Below are 15,358 nucleotides of genomic sequence, written 5' to 3' on the forward strand. Positions count from 1 at the left end.
TTTTGCACTCCTTTTTTTTTCTTTCTTATTTTTCTTTTCTTTTTTCTCTTTTATCTTTTTCTCTTCTTTCCTCCTTATCCCCTAATTCTCTTAATTCGGGTGGTCACCTTTATTTGGGGTTATTAATATCGTGAATATATTTGTGTTCAGTGCCTGGTACGTTGTGCCTTGTTGTGTTGTATTTTGTGCCTTTAAATCAACGCAGCAGATCCAAGCAACAGCAGCCTCCTGATCACCACACCCTCTGTCTGAGGAACAGCAGCTGTACGTGAAGCCTCCCCCCACCAGCCAGAAGAGCCACCACAGCTGTGAACAACACCCACCAGAGGAGCTGCTGCCAACTGAGGAGCAGCTGCTACCGCAACCACCCAAGGAGCAACCACAGCCCAAGGAGCCACTGCCACCCAGGGAGCAGCCACTGAAAGACTCAACATCTAGATATGTCCCTAAGATCAAACATGGGTAGACAAAGAAACCCCCAAAGGAAAGAAAAGGAGGACTCTCCAGAAAAGCAGCTAAGTGATACAGAGGCATGCAACATGACAGAAAAAAATTCAGAATAAGGGTCCTAGAGTGCATAAACCGGATGGAGGAAAAAATCAACAGCTTCTGCAAGAAGCAAGAAGAAACAGATAAAAAAGTCAACTACCAATGCAAGAAGCAAGAAGAAACAGATGAAAAAATCAATAACATATGCAAGAAGCTAGAAGAAACAAATGAAAAAATCAACAACTTAAGTAAGACCCAAGAAGAAATGAAGAGCGATATAGCTGCAATAAAAAACACTACTGAAAGCATCAACAGTAGACTAGGAGAAGTGGAGGACCGAATTAGTGAATTAGAAGACAAGGAAGCAAAACACACCCAGAATGTACTGCAATTGGAGAAAAAAATTAAAAGGACCATTGATCCAGACCAACTCAATATGACTTTATGAGTGCAGGAACCACGGATTTTAGTCCTGACATTCTCTCATGTATAATGCCTGACTGGTAGGGTAGGTGCTTTGTGTTTGGACAAACTTCATGAACAGACCATCTGCAATCAAAACTGCTGATCCAGCATGGCTCAGTGGTTGAGCAATGACCTATGACCCAGAAGACCAGGGTTCGATTCCTGGTCAGGGCACATGCCCGGGTTGCAGGCTCGGATCCCCAGTGTGGGGCGTGCAGGAAGGAGTCAAGCAAGAATTCTTTCACATCATTGATGTTTCTATCTTTTTCTCCTTCTCTCTTCCTCTTTGAAATCAATAAAAAATACATTTTTTAAAATGACTGACCCAGAGGAAGAGATTCTTCCGAGTCATCTTGTGACAACTCACAAATTTGCCAATTGTCCTTCTCCCATATCCTATATAAAAAAAGCCTAATATGCTAATTGTCTGGTCATCCGTTCAACCAAAGTGTAATATGCTAGTGATATGCTAAGGCCGCTCAACCGCTCACTATAACATGCACTGACCACCAGGGGGCAGACACTCCAACCAGTAGGTTAGCTTGCTGCTGGGGTCCAGCAAATTGGGACTGAGCAAGATGGGCTGGACACACCCTGGAGCCCTCCTGCGGTCCCTCCCTGGCTGGCCAGCCTCCCGCATCCCTCCCAGCCTCAATCATGCACCAGTGGGGTCCCTTGGCCTGGCCTGTGCCCTCTCGCAATCTGGGACCCCTTGGGGGATGTCGGAGAGCCTGACATTGGGGGATGTCGGAGAGCCTGGACATTCAGTTGCATGACATTCAGTTTTGGCCTGATCCCACAGGCCAGGCCAAGGGACCCTACTGGTGTATGAATTCGTGCACCGGGCCTCTAGTTCAATCTATAAAGGGCATAAAGCACTTCCCTCCTGTTAGCTTGTAGGCACAAAGGCAGGGACCACAGTCCCTTTGTCATATTTATTCTCTGAGTGCCACAGCTACATCAGGCAAGTGGAGTCTAATAAATAGCTGTTCCCAGTTAAACTCCACAGCATTTTCCCACTGGTCTTAACATCTGGGCTCCTCACTGAGGCCTGCAAGTCCTGACGTGTGTGATTCTTTTCTAGCCCCATCTCCAACCAACTTCCCTTCCCTCTACCTCTTCTTCTAAGAAGCTCTCCCATAGTTTTTCCATGGAGATCCCTACTCATACTACCCCACTGCCTTCATAACACTGATCACAATCCACATACACTACTTATATGCTTATTTATCAGCACATCCCAGGAACACATGGACCTTGTCTGTCTTCTTTCCCCTGTGTGCCCTCAACACTATGTCCAGTATAGTCCATGTTCAATGAATATTCGTTCAATGAAAATTATGTACACTAAAGCCTTTGTTAAAGTCTACTCATTACAAAACAAATACATGTTTTCTAGATAATATTCTACAACAAAATTATGTTTTGAGTTTTTCTCACAGTTAAGAGATCACCACTTGGTGTGGGATACTGCAGGCAACTATGAAGGGGGCTGGTAAACACTTGGGGCTCTGGAATGCTGCACCATAGGTTTTTCCAAATTCTGTTTTTTGTTTTGTTTTAAATTGCAAGACTGGCTCTAGAAATCCCAAAACTGTTATCCATAGAATAATGATAAATATTGTCTAGAAATGCTCTCAGACTAATCTAGAGGGTCACACATTTCTTTGTTAAGATTAAGCAACTCAGAATCCAGCAAAGTTGCAAGACTTGCCAGGCCAAATGTCCCAGTGTCCTGGTGAGGCCTTGAGCTCGGGTGTGCTGACCCTGCAGTCATTGTTTTACCAAATGCTGCTTTTCTCTTTGGAGTAGACCCCAATTGTTTGGTCCCCCCAAATGCTGTTAAGTATGCACCAAGAGCTGGTAAGCAGGGTTCAGATTTGGGAAGCTTGCATATGGCCATGTTTTCTATCCTCCTGCGCTGGTGGGAAGTGCCACACAGGAGAAGCAGAATACTTCTCTCCAAAAGCTGGGATTCCAGAGCTTCTGTTCGGTAGGGTTAAGAAGGTTCAATTAGGGGTTAATAAGGATAAAGCACACTTTTCCAAACTAATCCATTTGGGGTGAATTCCTATACCCAAATCCACTCTCTTGAGATCTTCCATATCCATCAATGTAAATAAGAACTTACAAGCCAGGTCCAGTAAAACCCTACTAGAGAATAAGCTGGACATTCAGTTACATTAAGACAGATCCAGGGGTTGAATGGGCAGTAGCTGAAACCTGGATGCTCCTGCCTTTTATATAAAAACCTCTATCTACCAATAGCCACCCTTCTTAAGCAGGGAAACACACAATTAGGCTTGGACTTACCTTTCACAGCCTTCCTACATCCACGCACAATAGAACCAGCAATCAAGATGCAAGCATGGCTGAATAGAGTGTGTTCAGGAACAGAGAGAGTAAGGGAGGTGGAGAAAACAACCAGCAAGTATATCTTTGCCAGCCAAGTTCACTGAGTGATCCAGAGAAGTAAAGTAATTTGTCCAAGGTCACACAACAAGTTAACTTTGGTCTGAGACTAAAACTCAAGGTTCTATCACAATACAAATCAATACCATATTGACATAATGTTATGCATAAGTTCCAGTTACATTGAATATCTTTGTCTAAATCCACATTCACTTTGGAATGCTATTCTTTTAGCCTGTATTTGGAAACTTATTCATATAAAGTTCTTCAAAGGAATAAAGCCCTCTACTCCAATCAAATTACAAAGGGGCACAGTTAAGTTGTAACACCAATCAGTCAGACACCTCATCTGAGCTCACTTCTCATTGTAACAGGTTCTTCCAGAATGCCTTCTATAAAGACTTACAATGGACAATACAGTTGCTAGGACAAGTCCTTACCTGGGTGCTCACAGCTCAGACTTGCAGCAATACAGACACAGAGCTGCCTCTAATTACTCTTTCAACTGAGAAATGAATAAAAGCGTATCATTTCAGTGCTGATCACGGAACTCTTGAAGAAAGTTTCTAATGAGAAGTGACATAGTAGACCTTTAGCAGCTTCACATATACAAACTTAGTAAGAAAATTGATCAGGAAAGACTGGAAAGGAAGTTGGTTGACCTGCTCAGGTCCAAACTCCATCACCAATTCCCATGGCTTCCAGTATTCTTTCACACCCCTCACCTGTGCTGAGGCCTATATGGCACCTATGAGGCAATTTGTTTTCTGGTCCAATAGCTCTGCATTCAGTAACAGCAAACCATGATCTTAATGAAGACCTGTGTAGGGCTTTGCTTGAAATCCATATAGCTTAAAATATAAATCCCAAATTAGTTAAGTATCCTTTTCTCATTTCACCCAAGGGCATGTTTTCCATTTCCTCCTCCCTTTCAATAAGGGGGGGAGGGGGGGACTCTCAGGCTGGCCTTTCAGATGCTCCACATTTCTAAGATCCACTGAAAGTAAGTTTTGAGACACTACAATGAGGGGGGATAAAGTTATTAAAGATAAAATAAGCCATTGATATAAATGGGAGTTGCTCTAATAGGTCTCTATTGTGCAACCGTCTCAACTGCTGGAGATTTCTAAGAGGTCTTAATGCTTCTTTGAGTCACCCAAGATTTATAGGACTAAGAACACTTTTCGACTACTGTTGCAAAGAACTGGTTTACTCAGCATCCATAAAACCTTATAAATTTTATATCAATATTTAAAAAATGCAGCAGGAAGGCAATCATTATTTGTTCTTTGCATTTATTTATTTAACACTTAATAAATACCTACAATGAACCAGGAATGAAACTTTGTTTTAAAAATTCAAAACTGTAAAATATGGCCCCAAAGTGTGAGATTACAAAAAACAGCCAGAAAGTATTGAAATCATTCACTCCCAAAATTCTGCTTTGCAGCTCAGCTGAGGATCAAAATCCCCAGAACCAAGGAAAACCCCAAGATGGAGAAGCTCCTGCCAATGCCCAAGGAAGAAGCTCATGAGTCCAGCCCAGGACAGAGCAGATGATAGCCCAGGCTCTGACCTCATGCAGTAAGGCATGGGAGCACATCTTGATCTTGGTAGGATCTCCCAGCTTGCCCTCCAATTTGGTTTTGAATCCCTGACTTCTTTCTCTTTTCCCAGTTAAGAATAAAGTAAAATAAACCAAAAATACTCATTGGAATATATACTTATTCTCCCAGTGACTTTGTTGTTTAAGTCAAGTCTAAATTAAACAAATTGTGTGGTTTTCTTCATCCTTCATTAGTGATGAAAACTGTGCATTCAAAACTACATTAAGACAATGTATTCCTAAAGAGTAATCCAGCTTTAATTATAGTGCATTGAATCACCTTGCAAACAAACCATTCACTACCAGTACTGTACTTGTACTGTTGTTGTAGGGTTTTGTTTTTTTATATTTTGTTGTTGTTTTTTTGGCAAACTTAGAACAAACCAGAGAACAAAATGTTGTCTTCATCATCATGTAGAAAAATAAAACAAACCTAAAGTATTTAGCTATGTGTCAAGTGATTCATACTGCAAAGTAAAATCTACACTTACAGCAGAGCTTAAAAATTCTTAGTGCAAGAAACATAACCAATTAATACAGATCAATACTTATTAATGATATGGAAAATTTTCCTATACAGAGGTAGAGTCCAGTGCACAAGGCTAAAACAATATTCAATAGTCTAAACAAAGAGTGAGCCAGGTTTTACGGGATTCACTTTAAATTTTAAGTTATCAGACTGTATGTACATACAATATATAGACTATACAATTTTTAAAGTAGTTTAATAAACTCCACAAAATAATAGTAGATGCATTGAAATATTTACATAATTCAATTTTCAAATCTCATTCAAATAAAAGGGATAAAAATAAGATTTCTGCTTTAAAGGCAGCAGAACCTCTTTCTTGAAATGGATTGGTAAAATAAGATACTTTACATGAGAGGAACTAATTTATGCTTGAGAGGTATTCATATTCAGCTAAGAAAATATGTCCCTTTTTAAGCTCTATAGAATAGGGAATATAAAATGATTATTTTCTCTATTTTTAGATCTCTAAAGTTCTAAATCAGACTCTTACTTGAAGAGAGAAGCTGATTTTGGACCCATACAAAGTATATCAATACAATTACAATGGAAAAATAATTAACTTTTCCTTTTCTGCTTCCTTGCTTTTGAAAGTTAGGTCAGGAAGAACTTGACAATATATCTGGCCCGGTTATGTTTACCCATGACACAAATTTCATTGAAACCTGACTAGTACTTTCAGCTTGGTATTCTTGGGATTTCAACTTTCTGAATTCCTTTAATTTCCAAAGGGTATTCAAGACTAATAATATAAGATTCCAAAGTTTTCCAAGCTCACATAAAAGGAAGGTGAAACAGAGTACCTGCTGCCATTCACCTCAGAGACTTGAGAAAGGAAAAAAGTTAGACCCTCTTGTCATTGTGACACAAGAAAATATGCAAAAACCCAAAGCATTATATGCTTCATTGACTCAGATTCTTAAGACTTAATACCAAATTTACTCTTTGATATTTGATCAACCCTTTTGATATAAAAGATTATTTTCTAAAGAAATAGTCAGAAAACAAAAAAGTACATCATAATTAATGAAGCATAAACCTTCACAGTTTGAATTTTGTGTAACTTCTCTAAGCACCCACAATGAAAATGCAAGTGTTGTGGTTTTTTTTTATTCAATCATTCTGTGAAAAATATCTCAGCAAATAGTAACATTTTGCCCTCCAATAATCTCCCCACTGGACTACCCACCCCACCCCCGTTTTTTAATTTTAAATTTTTAAAAAAATTTATACAAATAGACTAACTTTGATTTAAAATAAACATATAAAAATTGATAAGAATATTGCTTGCAACAATGGATGCAGAAGTAGAGGAACAAACTGGGCAGGGAGTACAAAGAAATGGCTCCTACTCAATAACTTCAGGCAAACACCAAGCAATCTGGAAAAAAATCTCAACCAAGGACAGCTTCTACTGCACATTGTTTCCTTGGCCCACGAGGTTTGATTGATTTATAACTACAACTTCAGGTCAGATTAAAAAAAACAACTGCATGAAAATTGGAAGGCACAAGCACCCATGTTATCTAGAATTTTTTTTTGGGGGGGAGGTTAGGAATAAAGAAGGAAAGGGATACTTTTGGTTCAGCACTATTGTCAAGTTAATTTTGCCATTGTTGAAGAAAAAGTGTATAAAATAAAGTGGTAGAGAAATGTAACAAGTGCATTCCACTTGTGAGGAAGAAAGCTCAGGAGACAGCTCGCAGGAATAGAGCAGAGAGAAACAACCAGTACTATTTATTTGGATGTCTGTGCCATGGTACAAACTATATTCTCTGCTCTGTGGGGCCAAAACCAAAACAGAATAAAAACCAACAAAAATCCCCCAAATTCCCAAATAGCAGTTAGAAGGGATGCAAGAAGTCTTAAAGAACAGACTGATCCAGACAGAGGTGATAAAGGCAGCACTCTTGTCTTTAATGAACATCTAACTGTGTTAACTACTGTTGTTTTCCGTCATATTCACCTACTGACCAGATGGGGGACTTAAGAAATGGCCATGTCATTAGCCATTTTTCCTGCTTCTACACAACTTTCCTTTCCCTTTACTTCCTCCTCCAGGATTCGAGTCTTTATCTTCCAAGAAGGAAGTGCTGTTAATGATGACAGGGCAAGGTGTGAAACAGGATTTCCAGAATACTGATTTTGCTTCCCTCAAAGCCTTGCTGCATGTGGGCCACACAGCTCAAAGGCAGTCATCGAAGCAGCCTGATGGAGTTATGACTTTAACAAAACCAAAAAAGGGAAACAAAAACAAAACCATCCCAAGTCTGTCTTTTCTCAAACTAAAGGAGAAACTGAGGGATGGTACAGCCTCCAGTGGGGACGCCCAGTTAGGAGATGATGGCCGGGGACCACCTAGGCAGAGTCAGATTGTCAGCACTCGCTGACCGCTTCCTTGTGGGTCTCCTCAGGTCCTTGTACTTGTCCTCACAGAGGCGAGAGATGGCCTGAGGGGCAGAAGAGAGACAATTCAGGTCAGGGCTGGACCCTGAAGTTCCCTCCTTGCACTCACTCACCAGACACCAAGCACTGCTTGAGCAGCATCCTTCTAGGCACTGAAGACACACATGAACAAAAAACCAGGAAGAGGCCCTGCCCACGTGGTTCACATCCCACAGCAAAGAACTGTGGCACAGGGCAGGATACGAAGAAAGTGTAGACAGTCCCTGTTTCCAAAGTGCTTACAGTAGCCTAGGGTCAGCCAGATCCAAGTTCAATGCTGGTTCCCCACTTAGGGGTGTGTGAGCTGGGTATGTGCCCCCATTTAAGTTCTTAGCATCCTTGTCTGCAAGTGGGGCCATCACAGCGCCCTCCTCACAGGGTGGCTATGAAGCACTGGAGCTCCATGCTGGATGTGTGCATGAGGAGTGCAGTAGTTGGCCATGATCATTAATCAGAGACTAAGTCAGAGCAGAAGGGAGTCATCTCTGGACCACTGCTGCAGAAGGGAACCAGAGGGGGCACAGAAACATGGGATGCAAATATAATCAACATTGGCTTCATTTTGTTGATGAGGGCAGTAGGACTCTAGGCAGAGGGCTGCAGCTAAAAGTAGGGCCAGGCCTGCATTGGGGCTGAAGTATAGTCATAGCTCTCGAAAGGGCTCATACCACCCCAGGAAGCTTGTTTAAGACACATTCACCTGCCATCTGTATGATGATGCAGTGATGAGGGTGACATTACTAAGCAAAGAAGAAGTTTTTTAACTTCTACACAATTCCAGAGAAAGGCTGGGGACTGTGCCAGGGCTAGGGGGACAGACACAGTGTTCATCCACCAGGAAGTCACAGTCAAGGGAAAAGCACAAAAGCAGCCACCCACTTCTCACCCTGTGCCCTGATCAGATCCCACTGGCTCTTGCTAAGACTGCAGAATAATCTTTGAAGTTGGTCTCCCTGCTTGCCCTTCTCTCCCTGATGCATTCCCCAATGCTTTGAGTCACTTTGCCTACCCTAACCCCTGGCCTCCCCACTGGCTTCCACCACAGGCACTGCACCAGCTCCTCCCTCAGCCTGGAAGTGTCTGCAAAGTCAAGTCTTTGTACAAACATCATCTATTCAATTAGGCTCTGACTACTGCACCCCTACCCTGCTCTCCTCTTTATAATTAACCTTCTAACACAGGGGTGTGGAACATGCAGCTATAAGGCCCACAAAATCATTTGGTCTGGCCCTGCCAAGGCATTAGGAGTGAATTAATTAAATGTTTGATCAAATGTAGCAGGCTAATTTTTAAGCTGATAATTTTGCATGACCTGCAAATGATGCTGTAAATATCCACATGCCCCTTGGCAGAAAAAAGATTCCCCACCCCTGTTCTAACATATTAGTTATTTCAAATTTTATTTATTTATTATGTTTATTGTTCACTGTTTGTCTCCTCCCAGCAGAATGCAAACTGTAAGAGCAGGCTCTATGAGCTTTGTTCATGACCATTCTCAGGGCAGAGCTGTAACCAGCACCTGATATCAGAGGGCCCTGAGTAAATATGTGTCGAACGGATATATAAGTTCCACTCAAGATATGCACGTAACAGAGGCATGGACATAACAAAGGAATGGTCAAAGTACTAAAAATAGAGGGGACTAAGCAATTGATTCTATTTTGGGGAATCCATGAAGGGACACTCATGACTGATAATGGACATCAGACCTAGGCTTCAAGGGCTGTGCTTGGAGGGGAAGAGGAATTTATCAGGAGGGATCTGGCATTTTAAGCAAGGCAGTGTGCTGGCATGGTGAGAGGTAGCTGATGGCTTGGGGAAGGCAACCAGCAGGCAGCAGGGGATGGAGAGAGCAGAGCTGACAGAGCAAGGCTGACACGGCTGCTCACACACTGGCTGGCTAAGGCGTTATTTTGTGGTGATGCAAAACTGCCAGCGATTTTATGAATTTACGTTCCAGCCCTAGATGGTCTTGCTCAGTGGGTAGAGGGTCAGCCTGCAGACTGAAGGGTCCCTTGATTCCATCAAGGGCATGTACCTTAGTTGCAGGCTCAATCCCAGGTCCTGGTTGGGGCACGTGTGGGAAGCAACCAATCGATGTCTCTCTCACATTGATGTTTCTCTATCTCTGTCTCTACCTCTCCCTTCCACTCTCTCTGGAAATCAATGGAAAAATATCTTCAGGTGAGGATTAACAAAAAAAGAAAAAAAAGAATTAATGTTCCACAACCTACAACTGCATTTTAGAAAAGCAACTCCACTGGCAGCATGGAGGGTGGAATGGAGGAGAGACAGGAGTCAAGGATGTCTTCCTCCAAATGAGAGATGAATTAGGGTAGCAAGTGGGCTGTAATACTGAGAATTCATTTTAAATGTTTCATATATGAAATATATGTGGCATACTTAAAGAAGAGAAAATCAGATTCCTTAAGGGCATTTGAACAACCATTTTTTAAAGCAAATTATTTTCTTTATTGTTTTATTTGTTGTTTCTCAGCTTATAAACAGCATGAGTCTGAATGCAATATCATAACAAATTAGCAATGTGTTATTTCATTCTAGATTTTATTATGCAAACTGATATTATCTTTAATCACATCCTCCATATGCATAGAGGGATACTAATTTATTTCAGAGAGAAATGACCTGCTAATGAAAAGACCACTTTGCATTTGCCCTGGTTCCTGGTGCTCCTATTTCTACACTCTATGCTGCAACCAGCATATCAAAATAGCCAGCTGGTGGGACATCTGAACCGGCACAAAACTTCAGGTTATGGCATCACCTCTGAGGTCTCAGTCTGCTTTCTATTATGGGGTTCAAGTGTGCTAACCAAATGGACTAACAGGAACGCTGGGGTCTGGAAAACAATGAAACCCCATTCCTAAGAAATTATTTCAAAGGGGTGCCATCTGCTTTCCCAGAGCTGGCTTCTCTGTGTCTCAGGAGGAGAGGGAGGGAACATTTTGTCAGATTACTGGCCTTCCTCCTGCCCCTGGGGCATTTGGCATGGCCACACCAGGAGCAGGTGAGTTCTCCTCTCTTTCCACTCAGATAAGCTAATGGAGTGAAAAGAAGTAGGCACGACTCCCTCAGTCTCAGCCAGTCTATGTGCTCCCCATTTAACTGACCTGAACCATTAAATATTCTCACTCAGAGAACCACAGCTCTGCTTTCCTTCAGGGTTGAGTGGCTCCCAGGAGCTCCAAGCTCTTCTCCTCACCTCGGCACTGAAGGAGTGACTGAGCCCATCTCAGCACACGAGGGGTATGAGGACCACTGCGCATACTGAAACAGCGTTCATGTTCACCCTGATATCAAATTCTACTTCATGTGTGTGCTTGTGAAGGTTTGACAGTATGTGCCTTGGAGCAAGTCCTTCAGAGTCCTATCTTATGTTCTTGAATACAAGAGAAATGGGAGATTTAATGAGCAGTTCCACTCTAAAGGCTGGTACATAATGACAGAAAAGTGACCAAGTTCTGAAAACCTCCCTGGATTTTTATTTTAAAACCAATGCTATGCATCCAGTCTTTTCCAAATTTAGTTTTATTACGTTTCCTTTTAGGAATTAGCATTATTTACTTTTTAAATTTTTATGTTAAGTTTTTGCTTTCTTAAGCTTGAAATCCATAGCTTAATCCAAACCCTCTTCCTCCCACCTCTAGACCTTATTTTGTTTTCAGCCGTTAACCCTGTTAGACCATCACTCTGGCCATCTTGACCCAGTACTGGCCAGGGGAGGATGTTTCAACAGGATGGAAAATGAGGTATGGACCTCTTAGGTCTCACCAATGTTGAGACATGACTATACCATCTACAGCTTTGGTCAATGCAGAATGAGACCAATATGGTGCCTGGAGATGGAAATGCAGAGGGCCTCCACACACTGCTCTGGAACAGTGGGTCAAGAGCTAGGGGCAAATATGGAGCTAAGCTCCATATAAGTATAAGACACAAAATTCATACAACTTAACAATGTAGGCCTTAAACCCAGACCAAGGCCAAAGGGGCTGGCCCTAGCTCTAACTGGGCTATGGGAAAAATAATTTGAAAAACTAAAAAGCAAAATCAATCGTTTCTGGATTCCTAATAATTAGGGAATAATTGGGGCCTTCTAGTATCTGTTTCCTTATAAAAGCGTATGCTGGGAAATCTTTTTTGTGGGCTTATTTTTTTAAAAACTGAAACTTAAAAAATCTTTCATTTAAAAAATAGAATCAATGTGCATTAAATAAAAACTGATATTAAGGTTATTGAAAATATAAGGTTGTACAAATTATCATTAAATTATTTGACGACCTCTAAATCCAGGGTACCTTGCCCTTATTTCATAACAACACAGTGGGAGAAATCAGCATTGTAATCACACCCTTTACCCTTCCATGGCACCCAGATGATGAGTCGGCAATAGTGTACCCAAAAGCAGTATGTTAAAATACATTACCTCAAGCTTGTGAGCCCTTTCCCTGCTCAGGGGCTCCAAAGGAAAGCTCAGGTTATTTGCTTCTGCCAGAGAACGAAGATCAAAATAATACTTGGCATAAACACTGGAAGGAACATTGATGTTGAACTGGAGCAATTCAAGAAACTGTCGCTCTAGCTCATTCCTGCAAAGACAAAAATTGCACACATTTAGTTGCCATCCTAGGCTGTATGGCCTGCCAAGGCAAGCTGCTGGACACAAGACTCCAGAAAAGTGCATCCTCAGGAAGAAAAGCCATGTAATTAATTACCTGGTTGGACACCAGAGTTGCAGTTTAACCACCAAATTGGTATTAGAAGCCAAATCCACTTAATTAGGTGCCCACAAGGATAAGGCCTGATTAATTGGGGTGAATATTTCAGGGTAATTTGTTTCACCGAGACCTAACACACACATACCAGGCTCTGGCTGCAAATCTCAGCATGCATCATCAGCTCAGACACGGGGCAGAAGAAGCAGTCAAGAGCTGTCAAGTGGAGTCTAGTGAGCAACCAAGATCACAGCCTAGAGGAAAGGCCTCTGCTAGACACAGAGGATGCCCTCCCTCAATGCCCTTTATCCACCTCCTTGACAAGAGAGTTCCTCAGGCAAAGGAGGGAGGAAAGTGAATCGCAGCCTAGCCAGCCTCTCTCAAAGAGAACTCATCAACTCCGCAGAATGAAAGCCATAGTTCCCAAATCTGAGCACCCACCTAATCACCTGCAGACAAAGAGCTGCATACAGATAGCTAGGCCCACCCTTGTCTCTGATTCAGCAGGTCTGGGGTGATCCTGAGAATGTGCACTTCTAACAATTTCTAACTGGATGCTGACCACACTGTGAGAACCACTCAACCATAGAGAGTGGTCAAGGAGCAAACACATGTTAAGATCCATATTTTGATGAAAACTAATTGATAGATAGCCACAGTAAATTTTAAAACTTTTACTTTGAGAATGCCCACATGTCAGTTATCTTTTAAATTAGGTCTATTTCCCTACAGTTCCTACCTATGGGATGAAAAGCCCTCCGTGGTCTGTTCTTGAGCACTGATCCTGGGCTGGGCACTCAGTTTCAGTGCTCCCCCCTCCCGCCAGAAGTACACTGTGCCCCTAAAGCACACTACACAGTGCTGTATTTCTGTCCTTCCTCACACTCTACTGTAAATGTTGCCTTAAGTCAGTTTCCCCTACTTGTCTCCTCAGAGTTAGAAACCATGACATCTAATTTCACATGCCCAGCCCCTCGCACAGTATCTGACAGAGTTGGTGCTCAATGATTACTGTTAGGGAAGGCAGCAACTAAGCTCAGCCGGGCAGGGGCATGAGGGAAGGCTTCACAGGGATCAGGAAAGTGAGAACTGAATTGAGTTTGGCAAGCATGGAGGGCTGGTGGAGAGAACAAGGGCTGGGGTTATTTCCAGTAGTGGGGACCACTCAAACCACCCCCAAGACCACAGGAGCACAGAAAATGTTGTCATCATCTCCTGTAAGTGGAGCTGAAGGCTGACAAGCCCAGTCCCCAGTGCTAGGCCTTACCCCTGTTGGCCCAGCCTCTGCATCTCTCCTGAAACACCGAGTCCCCAGTTCTGGCCCCTGTACTCAGGCCATCAGAGACCAAGGAGGACTATACCCCAGTCTCATGATGCTGTGACAACAAGGGATAGGAATGCTGAGCAGATGAGCAGAAAGGCTGGGATGTGAGCAAGGTGAGTGGCTTTAGAGAAGGAAGCTACTGGGCAAGTCAAAATGAAGAAACTTCAGCAAGTTGCTATCGAAGGCCTGAATGTCTCAGATGGAAAGACCAAGAAGTCACACTTAGGCCCTGACCGGTTTGGCTCAGTGGATGGAGCGTCGGCCTGCAGACTGAAGGGTCCCGGGTTCGATTCCAGTCAAGGGCATGTACCTTGGTTGCGGGCACATCCCCAGTGGGAGGTGTGCGGGAGGCAGCTGATCCATGTTTCTCTCTCATTACTTTGCTTTATTTGGAATGATTTTTAGTTATTTTTATTTTATGTTTTTAGAGAGAGAGAAAGAGGGGGGGCCTGACCAGTGTTGCTCAATGGTTGAGCACTCACCTATGAACCAGGAGGTCACAGTTCAATTTGGAGGCAGCCGATCAATCATTCTCTCTCATCATTGATGTTTCTCCCTCTCCCTCTTTCTTCCTCTCAGAAATCAATAAAAATATATTTAGGAGAAACCAAGATGGCGGCATAGGTAAACACCGGAAATTGCTGCCTCCCACAACAAATTCAAAAATACAACTAAAAGACAAAACGGACATCATCCAGAACCACAGGAAGGCTGGCTGAGTGGAAATTCTACAACTAGAAGGAAAGAGAAAAGCACACTGAGACTCAGAGGAGGTATGGAAGTAGAGTGCAGAGGTATGGAGGTGCACACAGAAAGGGCTGGCAACTGAGGACATGGTTGTCTTTTTCAATCGGGAGGAAGTCTCAAGCTCCAGACTGCTCTGAACTCCAGTTCCGGGTGAGTCTCTGGGGACCCAGACTCATACGGGAGAAACTGGACTGTCTGGCATCGGTTGGAACTCGAGGGAGGCTTTCTCTCAGAGGTGCTTGCAGCAATTATGGGGAGACTGAGAAGCGGGGCCTCTTAGGGTAGGACTGAGGATCAGACATAGCTGCTTGCTCTTCCATGTTGATCCCCTGAGACCCCGCCCCACCCAAGCTGTGTGCAGAGGCTTTTGCATATGAATGGCCTGGCCCTTTGCAATCTAATATTACCTAACAAACTGCAGCTGGGTCAGAGAGACCCAGAACATCCAAAAGAAGGCCCAAGGCCCCACAGCAGCTTGCATTGCTTCACAGCTGGGCCTCATCTGGGCACCTCCAAACCTCCCAAAAAGGAAGGGGAATCTGCAGATCGCTTCGTAGCTCCTGCTGGGTAGCCTCAGGAAGAGGCTAAATTAGCACCTCCTTAGA

At 42.9% G+C, this 15,358-nt stretch overlaps 1 protein-coding gene across 4 annotated transcripts in view; it reads right to left on the bottom strand.

Annotated features, from left to right (window-relative positions):
• Positions 1–4,644: 4,644 nt before the first annotated feature.
• Positions 4,645–15,358, bottom strand: part of CCNY (cyclin Y) — a 123,748-nt gene continuing 113,034 nt past the window's right edge. For 3 of the 4 annotated variants that reach the window (XM_005882304.2, XM_014529990.1, XM_014529991.1), the window contains 2 exons: positions 12,394–12,556; positions 5,684–7,951 (listed from right to left, as the gene is read on the bottom strand). In XM_005882304.2, the coding sequence (XP_005882366.1) occupies positions 7,835–7,951; positions 12,394–12,556 (280 nt within the window). In that variant the 3' untranslated portion in view covers positions 5,684–7,834. Of the gene's footprint in view, positions 7,952–12,393; positions 12,557–15,358 lie in introns of all 4 variants that reach the window. The other variant, XM_014529992.1, reaches the window with a different exon arrangement.

This window comes from Myotis brandtii, unplaced genomic scaffold (genome assembly GCF_000412655.1).
Source record: "Myotis brandtii unplaced genomic scaffold, ASM41265v1 scaffold703, whole genome shotgun sequence".
Classification (NCBI taxonomy): domain Eukaryota; kingdom Metazoa; phylum Chordata; class Mammalia; order Chiroptera; family Vespertilionidae; genus Myotis; species Myotis brandtii.